This window comes from Phacochoerus africanus, chromosome 5, assembly GCF_016906955.1.
Source record: "Phacochoerus africanus isolate WHEZ1 chromosome 5, ROS_Pafr_v1, whole genome shotgun sequence".
In the NCBI taxonomy this organism is placed as follows: Eukaryota; Metazoa; Chordata; class Mammalia; order Artiodactyla; family Suidae; genus Phacochoerus; species Phacochoerus africanus.
In genome coordinates this window covers 117756990-117777205 of record NC_062548.1, presented here as the reverse complement: position 1 = coordinate 117777205, position 20216 = coordinate 117756990, and the positions used below count along the sequence as shown (strand labels likewise).

Sequence of the window (20216 nt, the reverse complement as noted above, 5' to 3'; positions counted from 1 at the left end):
TTGTTCAAAAGACTATTCTTTCTTCATTAAATGGTCTTGGCATCCTTGTGAAAAATCAAGTGACCAAGGATGTATGGGTTTAATTCTGAACTTTCGATTCTATCCATTGATTATATGTCTAGCCTTATGCCAATACCACACAATAGGAATTACTGTGGCTTTGTCATTCTCAAATTTGGAAGTATGAGTCTTCCAACTTTGTTTTTCTGTTTTGAGATTATTTTGGCTATTCTGGGTCCCTTAAATTTTCATACGAATTTTAGCAACAGTCCATTCATTCCTGCAAAGAAGCCAGCTTTTGAGTTTGTGTGTCAATTTAGAGAATACTGCCATCTTAATGATAAACCTTCTGATCCTTTAACACAAATTATCTTTTCATTTATTTAGGGCTTCCTTAATTTCTTTCTTTCAACAATGTTTTATAGTCTTTCAGGAGATCCTATTGTGGCTCAGCGGTAACAAACCCAACTAGCATGAGGATACAGGTTGATCTTGGCCCCAATCAATGGGTTAAGGATCCGACACTGCTGTGAGCTACAGTATAGGTCACAGATGTGGATCGGATCTGGTGTGGCTGTGGCTGTGGGGTAGGCCAGCAATTGCAGCTCCGATCTGACCCCTAGCCTGGGAACTTCCATATGACATGGGCACAGCCCTAAAAAGACAAAAAAACAGCAATGTTTTATTATCCTCAGAGTATAATTTTTACACTTCTTTTGTTGAATTTATTGTCTGATTTTCTTTTACTCATTTCTTAATATATCACTATCTCAGCCTAAATATTTTAAATTGGAACCATTAAAAAATAAATAAATAAATAAGAGTTCCCGTCGTGGTGTAGTGGTTGACGAATCCGACTAGGAACCATGAGGTTGCGGGTTCACTCCCTGCCCTTGCTCAGTGGGTTTGCGATCTGGAGTTGCTGTGAGCTGTGGTATAGGTTGTAGACGTGGCTCGGACCCCATGTTGCTGGGGCTCTGGTGTAGGCTGGCAGCTACAGCTCCGATTGGACCCCTAGCCTGGGAACCTCCATATGCTGCGGGAGCAGCCCAAGAAATGCAAAAAGACAAAATAAATAAATAAATTAGAACCATTAAATATTAATTATTCAAAGACCAAACCAAAGATTTTAAGAAAGAATGCTAACAAATGTCCAACGGCATTTAATAAATAACTGGTTGGTAAATCACTGTGGGTAATTTTAATGTCTACACATTTATTTTTATGAAATATTTTTATGAGAAACACTGAGTGAGAAAATGAGTGTGAAGAGCTAGGAAAGGAAGGTTACACACACACACAACCTCCCCCGACCAAAGAGAAAGACTGCTAATCTAATTGATCTGATGGCAAGGTATTTTTTAGGCCATGTTTGCTAGTGAAGAAAAAGTCAGTGAACCTGGTGTAACTCACTTTCTCCAGTGCAGTTAGAGTCAGCTTTGGTACCACAAAAAATGAAACAGAGCAGAGAGCATACAAGTCCACAGCTAACTAGTTTAGGAAAACAGGAAACTCTATGTGCTTCAGCCCAATTTGCTAGAAATCTCTACACTGAAATTTCAGGAACTAGTCAAGAATCAAGCATCAGTCAGATTTCCTTTGCCAGTGATCCTTATGAAGATACATCACTCTGAACCCAGTGACAAAAAAGCAGAGAGCATGATAGAGTTCAGAAATTCTAAGAAGTCTTGGCCATAATATCATTTTTAAAAATCTAACAGCAATCTACATCCAAAAATAATGTCTAAAAGTTAAGATATAATCAAGACCCCCCCCCCCCACTTGATTAAAGTATCAACATTCTACCAATCAGGTACTCACACTTCCCATACGTTTCCTTCCTTCTGGAGCAACCATATTCCCTGATGTCCATAATGAGAATCCTCATCCACTGCTCAAGCACAGCTTTCACTTTTTAAATATTTCCCCTATGTCACATTGATTTCCAATCAGAAAATATGGTGGTCTGACACACACAAAACAGAAAAGCCCCCAATGAAGAAACTGAAATGACTGCATTATCCCTTTGGCAATTCTGAACTAGAAATGATTATTCTTTTTTTTTTTTTTTGCTTTTTAGGGCCACACCCATGGCATATAGAGGTTCCCAGGCTAGGGGTCAAATCAGAGTTGCAGCTGCCAGCCTACACCACAGCCGCAGCAACACAGGAACCAAGCCATGTCTGCGACCTACACCACAGCTCATGGCAATGACGGATCCTTTACACTGAGCGAGGCCAGGGATCGAACCTGCGTCCTCATGGATGCTAGTAAGATTCATTAACCGCTGAGCCACGAAGGGAACTCCAGAAACGCTTATTCTTCATTTTCCTTCATTTCAAGAATATTTCATTACAAGAAATACAGTAAAATGTCATTTTAATACTAATGTCAGACAATGTAAGGATGTGGCTCATCAAGAAATGGTACAGAGTCCTTACTAAATAATCAGAACTGCGGTCCCAGTTAGAAAGCCCAGAGAAATTTCTGAACAGATAGGAGACAATATGAGACACTGGCCACCCAAGAGGTACAGAAGAAAGAGAGGGAATGGATAAGAAAGGATTAACCCTTCTTTGCCCATTACAGCTCTCCTTATTCATGAGAATGGGATATGAATATTCTACAGTAGAACCAAACCTCAGGGAAAGCAGAGTCAAATGGAAGGGTTTTTATAGTATCTGTTTCTGAAGACTCTGATCAAGATCTCCAGGGGAGGAAGCTGGAATCATCATTCTTTACAAAGACCTGGAGAGAGTCTGATAATCAAGCTAGTTTTGGGAAATGCAGGACTACCCAACTCAACTTAAAGGTCTGGCTCCCATACCTCTCAAATTTTACCTCACCCCCAACGCCACTCAGTCTGGACTACACATAATTACCCAAACATGCTGAGCCCTTTTGCCTCTGGACCTCTCTAGGTGAGACTGCCCCAGCCCCTCCTTCTCCACATCACTGGGCTGACTCAGCCCAGACATCACTTCCTCCCAGATTCCTTCCTGGATACCCCCTCCTTCTTCCGCCATCAGGGCTCCTACTGCCCTATCATTCCTTGTCCCCATTTCCAGGAAACCAAGATCCATGAAGACAGATACCATTTTACTGCTGTATTAGTCATTACTATATGCCCCAAAGTGGGATGTCATAAAACTGGCACCTAGATATTTACTGAATGAATAAATAATTGAAAATTAGGACATTAAAAGGACTCTGATTGGCTTTTCCCCCAAAATATGTAAAGTCAAAAGGTTAGACAAACTATCTAACTGTGGACACTAACAGAGGGAGATGATAAAAGCAGTGGGAAAGCCAGCTCCCTGTTCCTGTGTAAACCTGTTGGTGCTTTAAGCCTTCTTCAAGTAGGGCAGAGCGTTCCAAACTGTGTCCCAGGAAGACACAGGATTTGGTGGAGGTGCTTGGCAGACCAATGGGACACCTAATTAACCTTGCTAAAAAAGAATCGAACCAGAGAGATGAGGAGGGAAGGAGAAAGGGGAGAAGAGATTATAGATCTAATAAATCTAAGTATAGTAACATTTCTGAATTGTCTGGAAACTTGTACAAGCACTTGTATTTAGGAAAAAAAAATTTTTTTAATTAGTCTGAATAAGCAACAAATATGAACATGAATGACTTCCTCATTTTTTTCTTGGCAATACAATTAGAAGCCCTAGGGACCAGAAATGAAGCCAGAGGTCCCAGGAGAGAGGAAGGTACAAATAAAACCAAGATCACTGAAGGGTGACTTTCTCATTGGTTGAACTAGGAAAAAAAGCTTAAAAAATCCCACAAAAGGAAATGCTAGAAACACATGACTAGCTCCACCAAGATTTAGATTTAAATTTTTAAAAATCATGGCAAAGAAACTGATAATAAAATAGGCTGGATCAAACAAAAATTTATTACATAAAAATACTGATTTGTGGAGTTCAAAAGATAATTAAAATAGTATACATTTTATAAAGGAGGTTCTCAAAAACAATCTACTAGTCTTGTATTATTTTGCATAAAGTTATAAATATTGATAGGACTTAGACTTCATTTTAATTGATGTTAAAATTTTGAGGATAAGCACAAAAAAAAAAAAACAGAAAAAGAACATACAACTCACAACAAAGTAGAGGGAAAAAGTAGAATGGAAGGAAGGAAGCTCATGCATGGATGGAGGAAAAAAAAAAACAGAGAAAGAACAAAATTGAAGCACAAAATAAAATGGAAGAAAAATGAAATTTATCAATACTCATTAAAAAAAAATTAAACAGAAGGAGTTCCTGTCATGGCACAATGGTAAGAATCCAACTGCAGGGAGCTCCCTTTGTGGATTAGTGGGTTAAGAACCCAACATGGTATCCATGAGGATGCAGGTTCAATCTCTAGCTTCACTCAGTGGGTTAAGGATCCAGCTTTGCCACAAGCTGTGTCACAGATCCAGCACTGCTGTGGCTGTGGTATAGGCCTGAAGCTGCAGCTCCAATTCAACTCCCAGCCTGGGAACGTCTATGTGCCACAGGTGCAGCCCTAAAAAGAAAAAAAAGAATCCAACTACAGTGGAATGGGTCACTGTGGAGTTTGGGATTCGATCCCCAGTCCAGAGCAGTGGGTTAAAGGTTCTGGCACTGCCAGCGTAGATCACAGCTGTGGCTCAGATTCAATACCTGGCCCAGGAACTTGCATACGGCACATGTGCACAGCCATTACCTGCCCCCCACCAAAAAGGATAAACAATAAATTCTTCAGTGAAAGAGTCAAAATTGTCACAATGGTTGGCTGTTGTTTTTTTTCTGATATTCTAACTTATGCAATCTATAAGAGACACACAAAAAAAGTAAGGATACAGAAAAAAATTTAAAGAATAAACCAGTAATTAAGATCAAGCAGTCAAATCAGTAAGGACAAAAAGATTTTAATAAAACATAACAAACTTGATCTAGATAATACAAAAATTATACACATTATTTTTTCAAGCATTCATGGAATATTTAGAAAAACATATAAGATTCTGGAATGTCTCACATTCCCTTACCCACAACCCAATTAAGATAAAATATTTTTATAATTAAGACAGTCATTCATTTACAAATAAAAAAGGATACTTCTAAATAATTCATAGCAGAAATTAGAAAACAGATCTGATGATGAAAATAGTATATATGGAAACATGTGATACAAAAATAGAAAATCATAGGAAAGTTTATTCTTCATTGCTTATATAAGAAAGAAAAAAAGTCTGAAAATAAATGACCTAAGTCAGAAAAACAATAGAATTCCCTAAAGTAGAAAAATGAAAACAATAAACTAGGTAATAGCATGAAATAATGAGGCAGAAAACAAAGATACACAGAGAGGATCAATAAAAGCCAAAAGTCCCTTGAAAAGACCAATAAAAGTGACGAAATTTTGGAAAAGGAAAAATAAAATCAGAACCTCTGAGCAGGAAGCCTAGTATCAAGTATTTTGTAAACTCATCTAGAAAGCTTTTATTTTGGCACCAGAGTTGAGAAATTATCACCTTTCATTTTTCTTAGTAATTTTATATCATGTAAAAATTATAAACTATCAAATTATTTCTATAGAAGTTATTTCTCTCCTCCTTGAATATTTATTGAGGCTACCATGATAAATACATGTGATTCACTCTCATGATGCTTAGAGTCTAAAAGATAAAATATTAAGTAAAGAAAAAATAATTTTATCATTATTCAAAACTGGCAAAGACACTCTAAAAAAACAGAAAGGCTTAAGAATATTATTGGAAGGCATAATAATAAAGCTAACACAAGATAAAAAAATACAACCTATCTAAATTGTTAAATTATTATGACTGCTTTCATACTACAACAGCAGAGTTGAGTAGCCATGATAGAAACTCATCATATGGCCAGTCAATCTAAAATATTTACCTTTCGGCCCTTTAGGAAAAAGACTGCTGGACCCAACACGATGTATGTTAATAGAGTAAAGGATAAATATATATCACTATATCTCAAATATTTTAAAAAGGAGAAATATATTCATCTCCAGAGAAACAGAAAAACCACCAATAAAATTCAATACTCATTCATGATTTAAAGAAAATAATAGTAATAACTCTGAGTATGTTAGAACAGAAAAGTAGTTTCTTAATCAAAGGGTATAAAACCTACAAAAAATATCATTTTAACAGTGAAATATTACATCCATTCCCATTCAAGTAAAAAATAGGGCCACTCTTAAACACACTATCTGCCATTCCATCAACTCTTAAATATAATATCTGAGGTCCTGACCAGTACAGTAGGTCACGAAAAAAAGGTATAAGGATTGCAAAAATAAGAGTCAAAACTGCCTTTCTCTAACAATGATATAGTCCATAGAACATACACCACCAAGAACGACCTCGAATGTAAACCAAAGACCGAGTGATAATGATGTGTCAGTGTAGGTCCATCAATTTTAATGGATGCTCAGTCCGGTAGGGGTGTCGACAGTAAGGGAAGCTATGCAAGTGTCAGGGCAGGTGGTGTCTATGAGGTAGCTCTGTACCCTCCTCTTAATTTCATTTACTATGAACCTAAGACTGCTCTAAAAAAATTAAGTCTTTTTAAAAAATGATATACGTGTAGTTACCTACCAAAGCAAAAATCTATAAACTAACCATTATAAGTAATAAAAGAATGGATGGAGTTCCAGTCATGGCTCAGTGGTTAATGAAACTGACTAGAACCCATAAGGACACAGGTTCGATCCCTGGCCTTGCTCAGTGGGTTAAGGATCCGGTGTTGCCGTGAGCTGTGGTGTAAGGTCTCAGGCTTGGCTCGGATCCCACATTGCTGTGGCTCTGGTGTAGGATGGCGGCTCCAGCTCCGACTGGACCCCTAGCCGGGGAACCTCCATATGCCACAGGTTCAGCCCTAAAAAGACAAAAGACAAAAAAAAAAGTAATAAAAGAATGGAGATTCGATCCCTGGCCTCGCTCAGTGGGTTCAGGATCTGGCATTGCCATAAGCCGTGGTATAGGTTGCAGACGCGGCTCGAATCAGGTGTTGTTGTGGCTGTTGTGTAGGCCAGCAGCTATAGCTCCAATTTGACCCCTAGCCTGGAAACCTTCAGCCCTCAAAAAAAAAAAAAAAAAAAAAAGACAAATAAATAAATAAATAAATAAATAAGAATGGAGAAAGACAATTGGATTCAAATGGGGGGGAGGGATTCAAAATTGACACAATAAAATCAACCCAGCACCTCGATGATAGGACCGAGTCAGAAGGCTGGCTAAAGGTGATTTCTGTCTCCTTAGAAGGCTGGAGATTTGGGGTGATGCTGGAAATGAGTGGGACTTCCACCAACAGATACCATTGCTACCAATGCAATTCCTTCTGTAAAATAATTGAGGAGACTCAAGAAGCCATACCCATCAAACATCTCCCAGACTGTCCACGGCCTTGACTTTGTTACAGAGAATGGTAATTTATACAAGTTATGTGTCAGGGTGGTAACATGCACTAAGCAATAAACCCAATTATTGGCAGAATACCCAACTTCTACTGCAAATATCTACCCTAGTCACGATCTCTCACGTGCCCATGTGAGCACATCCCAGGTAATTCTTAGCATTAAGAATTATTATTTGGCTTCCTTTTTTTTGGTTTCCCTTTAAAATGTAAGCTGTATGAGAGCAGTCAGGGACTGTTTGTTCTCCCCTATAACCCCAGCACCTAGAATGGTAAGGCTATGAATGTAAGATACTCAGTAAATGTGTTACAAACTAAATGAAAAGATGGCCCCTATGCTGAGTCTGGAAGGGAGGCCAGAGCAACAAGCCAGCTGAAGGTGGAAGCGACCCCATTAAGCGACAGCACAGAGACCTGAAAACCACCGTCTCTCTGGGGGAGAGCCAGTTCCGTGTTGCTGGGTACATAGCATGTGATGGAAACCGGGAACTCGGGAGCCAAGGAAGAGTCCAGAAGGGCCTCATTCGGCATGTCGAGGAGTTTGGGCTTCCTCAGTTCCGTGCTGAGGAGTGCAGAGGGATTTCAGAAAGAGTAACTTCAATTTATATATAGTTCAGTCTGGCAGCAGCAGGGATCCTCAAGTTGAGCATGTCAAGACTCAAGGAAGGGATCAGAAACCAACTGTTTTAGTTCAGAAAAGTAACAATAACAAAAATATTGATAAGAAACATGGCTAACCACATTAAAGAAATACCTACTGTTCTGGGACGAGCACAGTGCTAAGTGCTTTCGTCATGTTAATCTCCTCTGATCTTCACGATAATTCTATGAAGCAGGTACAATTCCCATTTTACGGATAAGGAAAGTGTAGCACAGAAAGAAAAGGTAAGTCGTCAAAGGTGATACAGCCAGGAAGTGAGAGAGCCAAGATCCACACCCAAGCAGTCAGACTGCAGAGCCTGGATGCAAAGCCATTACGGCAGGAGGAAGAGACGGAGTCAAGACTCACCTCTGAGGGAAAATTCAGCTGTACTTTTTGATTTCTTTAGAGATAGAGGGTGGGGTAGAGAGAAGAGACTCCAAGGTGTCTGGCTTAGATGACTAGCAGTTAGAGACTCAAAACAACGAAAAAGTCCTCAAAGGTCACCCAGACCAACTGCCTGACCAATGCCAAAAGTTTCTTCTCTGCCACCCCGGACTAACAGTTATCTAGGCTATGCCTAACAGGACAACACAGGTCTGAGCTGAGTCAAACACTGCCTCCTATTACTATGACTCCAAAGATTTAAAACATCATGAGAGTTGAAAGGGTCTTCTGAGACTTCCTCGGCTGATTATCACTGTGTGATATGCAGAATTCTAGGATTCTGCACTCACCCCCCGGGGCATCTCAGGCTGACTCCTGCTTCTCCACCCTTGCCTCAACCAAGCAGAACCAATTTTATGACACTCAGGCTGAAGGTCCGAGCAAGGAGCACAATGCTTTTAAAACGTTCCACCCCAGTGCACCCAGCGTCATGCTGGCCTGCTCCACTGCCACCTGCTGCTCAGCCACATCCGCACCACCCAGCATGGCTGGCAAAGCACACAGGCTAAGTGCTGAGGAGAGGGACCAGCTGCAGCCAAACCCGCGGGCAGTAGGGTGGAACAAGCTGGAAGGCTGGATGCCATCTTCAAGCAGTTTCATTTCAAAGACTTCAATAGGGCTTTTGGCTTTACGACGAGAGGGGCTCTGCAGGCTGAGAAACTGGGCCACCACTCTGAATGGTTTAACCTGTACAAGGTCCACCACACCCTGAGCAGCCTCGAGTGTGTGGGCCTTTCGGAATGGGACTAACCCTGGCCGCTTCATCAAGCAGGGACATGGACCCTGCCCTTCCTCTCTAAGCTCTTCAGGGGGAAGCAGGGGCTGAACTGGGGAGCCAGAGAGGGAACTGGAGAGCCCCAAGGTGTTGCTGCAGTCAAAACTGCCAAATGGACTGTGCTGCCTCCATACAGGGGCAAGTCCTTGCCATGGAAGGAAAGGCCAGCATTGCTGTCAATACCTGGAACTTAGACCGTTTTCCCCCACATCACTCTCTCCCTCCTTGGGACTCCTGCATGGGCACTGATTTGAATAAGAGCTCCCCTCTCCTTACAACTTCCTAGCAACAGCAGTGATTTCCTTCCTAGGTGGTGACTTGCTCCCTTTCTAATTCATTTCCCAGGAAGCTGAGCTAGAAGCTGTGTTCTAAGATAAACAAAGTCTTCTCTTAGAAACCAGGACCCTCAAGTCATCCTCATCCTATGTGACAGAAACACATGTGCTTTTATGCCTCAAATAAAGTCTTTGTCCCACTTGGCAAAAAATAAATAAAATTAAAAAAACAGAAGGTGTCACAATCACTGATATAGGCAAATAAGCTTATTGCATGGCCCAGGAATTTGAGGTTCATCAAGTGTGAGCACACTCGTCAAGGTCACACAGTCAAGGTCACATAGACAAGTAATCACAGAGCAAAACAATACTTCAAATATTGAGAACTGCCCCCCTCCTCCCGGCCATCTTCTTCTTGGAGTTTTATATAAGAAATATATGCAGGAGTTCCCGTCGTGGCGCAGTGGTTAACAAATCTGACTAGGAACCATGAGGTTGCGGGTTCAGTCCCTGCCCTTGCTCAGTGGGTTAAGGATCCGGTGTTGCCGTGAGCTGTGGTGAAGGTTGCAGACGCGGCTCGGATCCCGTGTTGCTGTGGCTCTGGCGTAGACCGGTGGTTACAGCTCCGATTTGACCCCTAGCCTGGGAACCTCCATATGCCACGGGAGCGGCCCAAGAAATAGCAAAAAGACAAAAAAAAAAAAAAATATATATATATATACACACACACATAAGCATATAGGAATGTGTAAGAATAAATAAGACTGGGGAAATAATTAAAATAATAATAATAAAATAAAATTATTATTCTAAAAAAATAATACAGTGCACAAAAAAAAGACTAAATAAGAAATACATAAGAACTTTTTAACAGAAGATTTTAAAGTGTATATAGTTAAATATACCAAAGGACACATTCATGCTTTTAATTTTTCTTACAGCGCTAAGTGTTGTCCTAACACTTAGTCCTCTCCACCTTAGAATCTGTATCTAGTGTAGGGTCCTTAGATAATGTATTAATTATTTATCACCACAGGCAAGCTTATGGTAACGGAGTCACAGCACGAAGTCTGAACTGACTGGCATGTCTTCAACTCACAGATACTCCAGGTTAACATCTCTGGTTATTATTTATGAGCTTGCTTAAAAAAGCAAGTCATTTCAATTAAAACGTATGCTTTGGCTTGGGGTCCTCCAACTCCGTGATACTTTAATTCCCATTCTTCTTTCCTAAAGCTTGTTAATAGAAAACTTCTAACCGATTAAAGCTACGACTTGATGAGGGGGCGGAAAAAGCCAAGGGTTCCAGGAGCACGCCAGACTCACGCATTTCTATGAACAGCTGCCTCTTCTCCGCCATGGTCTTCCGCTTGTTCCCACTTTCCTCAATCATCCTAGAGACAGAGAAGGACACGATAAGCCAATGCGCAACTGGACAATTCCACCATCACTTATCATTCTATGGTGAAGAGGGACAGGGAACCAAGTTGTTTGAGCACATTAAAAAGAGTTCCAGTAAAAAGAAAGTAGAAGCCAGAAACAGAAGACAAACTACTGGCCCTTTATTTGATAACTTCTAAATATTATAAAGGCAATTCTTTTTTTTTTTTAGGGTCGCACCCAAGGCATATGGAAGTTCCCAGAGTAGGGGTCAAATCAGAGCTACAGCTTCTGGCCTACACCACAGCCACAACAACTCGGGATCCAAGCTGAGTCTGTGACCTACACCACAGCTCAAGGCAACGCCGGATCCTAAACCCACTGAACAAGGCCAGGGATGGAACCCACATCTTCATGGACACTAGTGAGATTCATTTCTGCTGCACCACAACAGGAACTCCCTATAAAGGCAATTTTTAAATGAGCTCATACACTTGCTGTGCTGAAAATATGGGGCTATGTCTTATTTCTAAATTTATTTTTTCCGCAGAGTCCTGAATTAGGTAAATCAGTTTCTTAGACACCTTTCGTTTTACAGATAAACATGTTACTAAATATAATTTAGAAAATAATTATAATGAAAGGCTATAACAAAGAACATAAGGATAATCAGCTTACATATAAAAGATATAAATAAAATATTCTATTTTAAATACTAAACAATACTAAACAAAAAAGGTATTCATCCCCAAAGTCAAAGAACTCCTAAACACAACTTTTTTTTATCACATGGTAATAGTAGTTTACATTTATAGACTTAGGCTATTCCACTCCACCTTGCTAAAACTCTGTCCATGCATTATCTCATTAATCCTGCCAACAATCCTAGGTGCTGGTATTATTATTATTATCCTCATCTTACAGATTAGAAAACAGATGCCCAGAAAAGAAAACTAACTTGCTCAAGGGCACACAACTCAGAAACAGTGGAGTGGAATGGAGTGGAATCCCAACTCTTTAATTCAACTTCTTTCATAATTGTTGCCTCTTAGAAGCATATTTTCAAATCTCTACGCCTAAAATACTAGAACACAAAAAGCCCACTGCATGGACCCTACTGTTGCAAAATTTATGACAATTTCAGCCAAATTCTACCTTACTCAATGAAGAAAAAATATCTAGACAAATAGCATAAGCTAAATAATTTCCCCAAGCAGATTAAACTGCTGTAAATCATGGAGTAATTTACATAACATATTCTCATATATGTTAGAATTACAAATTAAATGATGACTACGCAAATTCTATATCCATTAAAGGGAAGTAGTTTAGTTAAAAATATATCCTAAAGAAAATTTAAAATGTTGGAGTTCCCGGAGTTCCTGTCGTGGCGCAGTGGTTAACGAATCTGACCAGGAACCATGAGGTTGCGGGTTCGGTCCCTGCCCTTGCTCAGTGGGTTAACGATACGGCGTTGCCGTGAGCTGTGGTATAGGTTGCAGATGCGGCTCGGGTCCAGCGTTGCTGTGGCTCTGGCGTAGGCTGGTGGCCGCAGCTCCGATTCGACCCCTAGCCTGGGAACCTCCATATGCCACAGGAGCGGCCCAATAAATGGCAAAAAGACAAAAAAATTTAAAAAAATTTAAAAAAAGTTGGAGTTCCCATCATGGCTCAGTGGTTAACGAATCTGACTAGCATTCATGAGGACATGTGTTCGATCCCTGGCCTTGCTCAGTGGGTTAAGGATCCGGCGTTGCCGTGAGCTGTGGTGTAGGAGAGCAGCTACAGCTCCAATTGGACCCCTAGCCTAGGAAACTCCATGTGCCGAGGGTGCTGCCCTAAAAAAGAAAAAAAAAAAAGTCCTCACAGAAGAAAAGTCACAGATGAACTAATATAATACTTCAGGAGGTGTCTAAGAAAATTTAAAATGTAAATATATTTCTCAACATTCTGTAACTCATATTTTGATCATTAAAACCAGTCCTTTCTTAGATCACTGAAATGTACCAAAGAGGCTTCAATACACAAAATGGTTCCTAAACAATCTGCCCCCCTAGAGGAAAGATTTAAACATGGAGAAAGTAAGCCAAAGAAAAAGCAGTCAGCAACAGCAAAAATATAATGAAATCTAGGTCCTGGAGTCAAAAAAAAGGAGTTGGTACCAGTAGCCTATAATTACAAAGAAAAAAAGATATTCAAAAGCCCACTCCCTCCCCCCAGTGCTCGTCTTTCACTAAGTAACACAAAATTTAAATGCTGAATACAGATTGAAACAGAGAATCATAATGTCCTTTTTTGTTCTGTGTGTGTGTGTGTGTGTGTGTGTGTGTGTCTTTTTAGGGCCACACCTGTGGCATATGGAGGTTCCCAGGCTAGGGGTCCAATCGGAGCTGTAACCACCGGCCTACGCCAGAGCCACAGCAACGTGGGATCCAAGCCTCATCTGTGCCCTACACCACAGCTCACGGCAACACCGGATCCCTAGCCCACTGAGCAAGGCTGGGGATTGAACCCACGTCCTCATGGACACTAGCTGGGTTCCTTAACCACTGAGCCACGATGGGAACTCCTGCTTTTGCTATTTCTTTACATCACTTTTTCTCAATGTAGGATCTAGAATTTCTAGAGAGCCTTAAGTTCTTTGTGACAATTTTCTAAATTTTGTCTCTATTTCCAGATTAATCTTGAAAAAATTAATATAAACATATTCTGGATCATCTGGATGATCACCAAACTACAAGTACTGCCAATGTCACTTCACAGCCCACATCTGCACATGTGATTACTTGGTACTGGAAGCAGGGGCACTCCTAAAGCAAACTAGAGAAACTATACGGCCCTGGACCAGAGCTGACCTGCTACCTGCTTATGCAAATAACGTTTTACTGGAACACAGCCACACCTACTCATTTTTGTACTGTCTATGGATGCTTTCGTGCTACAATGGCAGAGTTGAATAGTTGTAACAGAGAGCATCTGGCATGCAAAGCCTAAAATATTTACTATCTGGTCCTGTAAGAAAAAGCAGGCCAACCCAACACAAAGCAACAGTAATTAATATTGCATTACGACACAAGTCTGGCTGCAATTAGATTTGCATGTCCCCGCTGTCAAAAAGATAAATATCATCCCACAAGGGTTTGAGTTGCAGTTCCGTTACTAGAAGTTTATCTTTGGCAATTGCTTCAATCACTCTACAATTCTTTTCTCATTACTGAAATGGCATACAAAGTATATGTACTTCACTACCCTTCAGCTGACAAATATTTACTGAGCCGCTCTCATGTGCCTCTTGTGGCAGGCACATCTAGAGGTACTGGAAATACTAGAGTCCTCACCTGTATGTAGCTTATATTCTCACAAGGGGATTAAAAGCAGTAATTCACTTATTTTCTTTCTTTCTCTCTTTCTTTCTTTTTAGGGCCACACCGGAGGCATATGGAGGTTCCCAGGCTAGGGGTCGAATCGGAGCTATAACGGCTGGCCTAAGCCAAAGCCACAGCAACGCAGGATCTGAGCCATGTCTTCGACCTACACCACAGCTCATGGCAACGCCGGATCCTTAACTCAATGAGCAAGGCCAGGGATTGAACCTGTGTCCTCATGGATACTAGTCAGATTTGTTTCCACTGAGCCACGTTGGGAACTACCAGTAATTCATTTAGACATTGTTTGGCCTAAAGTAAGCACAGGACAAATGGTAGTTACTATTCTTACAACCACTACAATGGTAATTTATAGTAATCTACTGAGGAAAGTCACATTTGTAATTAATGATACTATGACAGACATCAATTCGATGTTACTTTCTTTTAAGAAAGTTCTTGGACTTTTTTGAAACTAATAAGGTATAAAGTAAACACTTCAGAAATGTCATGATCTGACAAAAATGTTGGTATCTTTAAGTCATGCAGACAATTTCTACAAACCTGAGAATAAAACATACATGAGAACAGAGTAAGATACCATGAAATAAATGGTCATCCCATCAACAAACCAACAATGCACAAAACTTTTTAAGAAATCTGTTTCACAGACTGGGTTTTAATTTTGTGTTATTGTTAAAACTTGTACTATACTCACACTTAATACAAATTCAATTACATGAAAGACAGAGAGAGGGAGGGAGAGAGAGAGAGGGAGGGAGGGAGGGAGGGAGGGAGGGAGGGAGAGAAGTATTTAAGTGGACGGGCAACTCCCCGCTGGAGCACCTGTCCCAGGAGAACGTGCAGAAGGGAGAACGTGAATCTGCAGCCCCTGCTCAGTCTCTGCTCCCTCTGGACTCTGACAGAGGAGGAAGCACCCCCTTTTCTTCCTTTCTCTTCTCTGTTTTCAAAAACATAAGCCCTAAACACAAGCCAGCTGCTATCTGGTGTTCAACTAAAGGAAAAGTAACCAGTTCCAACATGAAGGAAAAAAGGGCCACACCAGACTTACTGGCAAGTCCTTGGGCTCACCACTGGGGTATAAGTTCTGAGGACATTTCAAAAGGAATTCGTAACTGTATTAGATCTCCCCTGTATGTTATTCCTTCATTTGAGAAACCAACTTCCAGCAAAGATTTGACTCCAGTGTATGAAAGATAATTAAGATATGCACAGCTATAAGGATCTGGCAGTGACACTTCAGAAACAAGGCTCCTGATGTGTCAATTGCTTTAGGAAATTATAAATGTACAGTCAGTTTCTTAAAAGTTGGTAAGACTGTTCATAGCAAAGGAAAAGTCAGAAAATTCAGAGCCATGGTATAAGGCTAAGCATAATCAGTTCTTTTAAAAATAATTACGAAATATAAGCAACACACCAGGAGTTCCCGTCGTGGCTCAGTGGTTAGCGAATCCGACTAGGAACCATGAGGTTGCAGGTTCGATCCTTGGCCTTGCTCAGTGGGTTAAGGATCCAGCGTTGCCGTGAGCTGTGGTGTAGGCCAGCGGCTACAGCTCCGATTCGACCCCTAGCCTGGGAACCTCCACATGCCGCGGGAGCAGCCCAAGAAATGGCAAAAAAAAGACAAAAAAAAAAGCCACACACCAACTTGCTCATGACATACGGACAAAATTTAAACAAACTGTATTTATGTTGCAATAACAATTTTTAACCATCATGTATGTATATGAAAAAAGACTAGAAATAAATTTGAAAATAATAATATATTTGTAAGGTGTGGAGTTTTTTATCCCTCAAGTTTTGATTTATCACTGTGGTTTGGCAATTTTTTTTTCTTTTTCTTTGCTTTTTAGGGCCGCAGGTGCAGCATAAGGAAGTTCCCAGGCTAGGGTCTGAATCAGAGCTATAGCTGCGAGCCTACACCACAGCTACAGCTAGGCCAGATGGTTAACCCACTGAGTGAGGCCAGGGATGGAACCCATCTCCTCATGGATACCAGTCAGGTTCATTTCCGAAAAGCACAGCGGGAGCTCCAGCAAATTTTAGAACATTTAATATATTTGATGTTTGTACAGTTGACCCTTGAACAACATGAGTTTGAACTGTGTCTGTCCACTTACATGGGAGTTTTTTCAATAAACACACTGAAGAAACACACAAGTTCCCTTGTGACTCAGCAAGTTAAGGATCCGGCACTGTCACTGCAGTGGCTCTGGTTCTGCAGTGGCACGGGTTCTATCCCAGGCCCAGGAACTTCCACCTGCCACGGGTGTGGCCAAAATAAATATATAAGTAAATAAATAAATAAATAAATAATACACTGAAACATTTTTGGAGATTTGTGACTATTTGAAAAAACTCACAGACCAACTGCATAGCTTTCCCTTTTGTAACTGGAGAAACTTCCCATCAGCCTATCATCATAGGTTAAGTGTTTTTGTTTCTACTGCAACAATGTTTTCAATACTGCATAATGAATATGACTGTAACCCTGTATGCCATGAAAATCTTATAATGATTCATTCACTAGTGTATAGGCGAGGCTACCGTGAAGTGATCCTATTGATTACACTAGACTAATAAAGCAATTATACTGCTGCTCCTTCATTATCAGTACGTGAACCGTTATACTTGTAAATAAATATGAATTTCTTTTTCACATTATCTTTTCATTTCTGATGGTTTGTCCTAGTGTTATGTATAATATCTACAATGTTTTGTATCATACAAGAGAATACTGATATAGGTACTCACAGACAATTCATATAGACTAAAGTTTACATCTTGTGAACAGATGACAAACTTTCAGTATCAATATATACCATATTGTAAATATATTTTCTCTTCCTTATGATTTTCTTTTTTTACTCATTCCTTTTTATTGCAGTTCAGCTGATCTATAAACTTGTATTAGTTCCATAATACACATATATCCATTTTTTTCTGACTCTTTTCCCATATGGGTTATTACAGAATACTGAGTAGAGAGTTCCCTGTGCTATACCATAGGTCCTTGTTGCCTTATGACTTTTTTTTTTTGTCTTATGATTTTCTTAATAAAAATTTTCCTCTAGCTTACTTTCTTGTAAGAATACAATATAAATACATATAACATACGAAATATATGTTAATTGACTATGTCATCAATAAGGGTTCCAGTCAACAGTGAGCTATTAGTAAAGTTTGGGGGGAGTCAAAAGTTATACATGAATTATTGACTGTGCATCCCTAACCCCCACATCATGCAAGGGTCAACTGTACTTAAAAGAATTTTACAACATTTAAATATATTTCCTTGGGGGCAGGAGCAGACACTCTCATAGATGATTAGTGAATGTATGCGGACACAGCATTTTGGAGGGCAATTTGGCAATATCTACCACAGTTTTAAATGTACACTACCTTTGGCCCAGTAAATATGTTTATTTGTGAACAAGGGAAAAGAGAAAGAAGGGAAGGAGAGGAAGAAGAAAAAGAAGAAAGGGCAGGGGAAAGCAGAGAAGAAAAAAGAGGGAGATGGAGGGGAGTGGTGGAGAGGGGAATGAAGAGGAGGAGAAATTCAATATGAAACTGTCTTAAAAACTTATGGTACCGCCGAGCGATGAAAGAGCACAGTTCACAGGTACTGAAAAGAATAAGGCAGGTATGTCCAACTTATGAAAAGATGCTCAAGGCGTGTAAGTCAAGAGGCAAGTAAAGAAGCAGTATTGTAACACAGGAGATGCTGTCTGTGCCCTGCCCAGCTTTACAGACCCCCAGGTGCTCTGAGCGCTGGCAGCTAACTTGTCAAAGACGCACTCTTCCTTGGAAATTGGCTTTCAGCTGACGGAACACTCCCTAACCAAGCAATGCCTAGGAAGTAACTCACCCTCCACAGAGAGTGACAGGCAGCTGCAGCTGATGACTGGCCAATATAAGGTAGAAAAGCCCACCCCAGGAAGTTCTAGATCTTAGTAAGGTGTAGTAAGCATATACCAACCTTACTCTCTCTATTTTAGGTTTGCAGGCCAAATCATCTCAACAGTGCCATTGTAACATGAAAGCAGCCTTAGACAGCAAGTATGTGTGGCCTTGGTAAATTTTTATTTAGAAAACAGGCAATCAGCCCACACATTACAGTGCGCCAGCACCTGTTAGAGGGGAATACAATATTAATTTCTTTGGACTTATCATCAGAATCTATAGAGGTCAGAAAATAGTAAAACAACATTCTTTTTTTTTTTTTTTTTTTTCTTTTCAGCTGCACTTGCAGCATATGGAAGTTCCCAGGGCCAGGGATCAAATTCAAACTGGAGCTGTGACATACACCACAGCTGCAGCAACGATGGATCATTAACCCACTGCACCAGGCCAGGGATCAAACCACCAATACCACATAGACATGCTAGATTCTTAACCTGTTGTGCCACAGGGGGAGCTCACGGAACAACATCTTTTAAATATGAAGTGCAGTATTCATTATATTTAAAATACAATACTGGGAGTTCCCGTCATGGCACAGTGGTTAACGAATCCGACTAGGAACCATGAGGTTGTGGGTTCAGTCCCTGCCCTTGCTCAGTGGGTTAAGGATCCGGCGTTGCCGTGAGCTGTGGTATAGGTTGCAGACGCGGCTCGGATCCAGTGTTGCTGTGGCTCTGGTGTAGGCCGGTGGCTGCAGCTCCGATTCAACCCCTAGCCTGGGAACCTCCATATGCCGCCAGGAGCGGCCCAAGAAATAGCAAAAAGACAAAAAAATAAATAAATAAAATAAAATAAAATAAAATACTGTGGTGCAGCAGGTTAAGGACCTGGCTTTGCCACGGCTGTGGCACAGGTCGCAACAGCAGCATGGGTTCGCTCCCTGGCCTAGGAACTTCAACATGCCATGGGTGTGGCCAAATATATATATATACTGAAGGAAAAGGCCCAACCTATAATTCTATGTTGGGAGAATAAGAATTTGTAACCAGCAGACATGCTTTGCAAGAACTGCTAAATGAAATTCTTCAGAAAGAAGGGAAACAGTTCCAGAAGGAAACTTAAATTACAAATGAAGGAACAGCAACAGAAAAGATGTTAGAAGAAAAAACACCAATTCCACATAGTCTGTGCCAGATAACACAAAAGAACATCTCTCAATTCATTTTAAAATTGAGTAATTCCTGTTACTAAAACTAGACAAAGACAATACAAAAACAAACAATATCCATCATGAACACAGACACAAAAACCTTCAACAAAATATTATAAATTGAATCCAGCAATATATAAAAACCCCAGAAGCAACAGGTTTATTCCAGGAATGCAAGGCCAATTCAACCTTTGAAAATTAATCAATACAATCCAACATATTAACAATCTACAGAAAAAAACACGGGATCATTATCAGACGCAGAAAGAGCATGTGACAAAAACAACATCCATTCATGATGATAAGCTCAATAAACTAGAAATGAAAACTTTTTCCACCTGATAAAGGCATCTGCAAAAAAAGCCTAGAGCTAGGGTCACACTTAATGGTGAAAGACTGAATGCTTTCCCCCTAAGACTGAGAATAAGGCAAGAATATCCATTCTTACCACTTGTATTCAATATTATATGGAATGTCTTACCCAGTGAAATATGAAAAGAAAAAGAAACAAAAGGCAAACATTGGAAAGGAAGATTTAAATTTATCTCTGTAGATAACATGATCATCCATGTAGAAAGTCCCAAGGACTACACAAAAAAGCTCCTAGAACTAAAAAGTAAGTTCAACAATATTACAGGACACAATCTGAAAGCACAAAAACTTACCACAGTTCCATATACTAGCATTGCACAATTAGAAATCAAACATTTTGGAGTTCCCATCATGGCACAGCAGAAATGAATCCAACTAGGAACTATTTAATGGCAGGTTCG

At 40.2% G+C, this 20216-nt stretch overlaps 1 protein-coding gene across 19 annotated transcripts in view; it reads right to left on the bottom strand.

Annotated features, from left to right (window-relative positions):
- The window catches only part of DTNB (dystrobrevin beta), a 247703-nt gene that overhangs the window by 207640 nt on the left and 19847 nt on the right, over positions 1-20216 (bottom strand). For 18 of the 19 annotated variants that reach the window (XM_047782486.1, XM_047782488.1, XM_047782490.1 and 15 more), the window contains exon 2: positions 10891-10958. In XM_047782486.1, coding sequence (XP_047638442.1) covers positions 10891-10957 — 67 coding nt within the window. In that variant the 5' untranslated portion in view covers position 10958. Of the gene's footprint in view, positions 1-10823; positions 10959-20216 lie in introns of those variants that run through there. The other variant, XM_047782494.1, reaches the window with a different exon arrangement.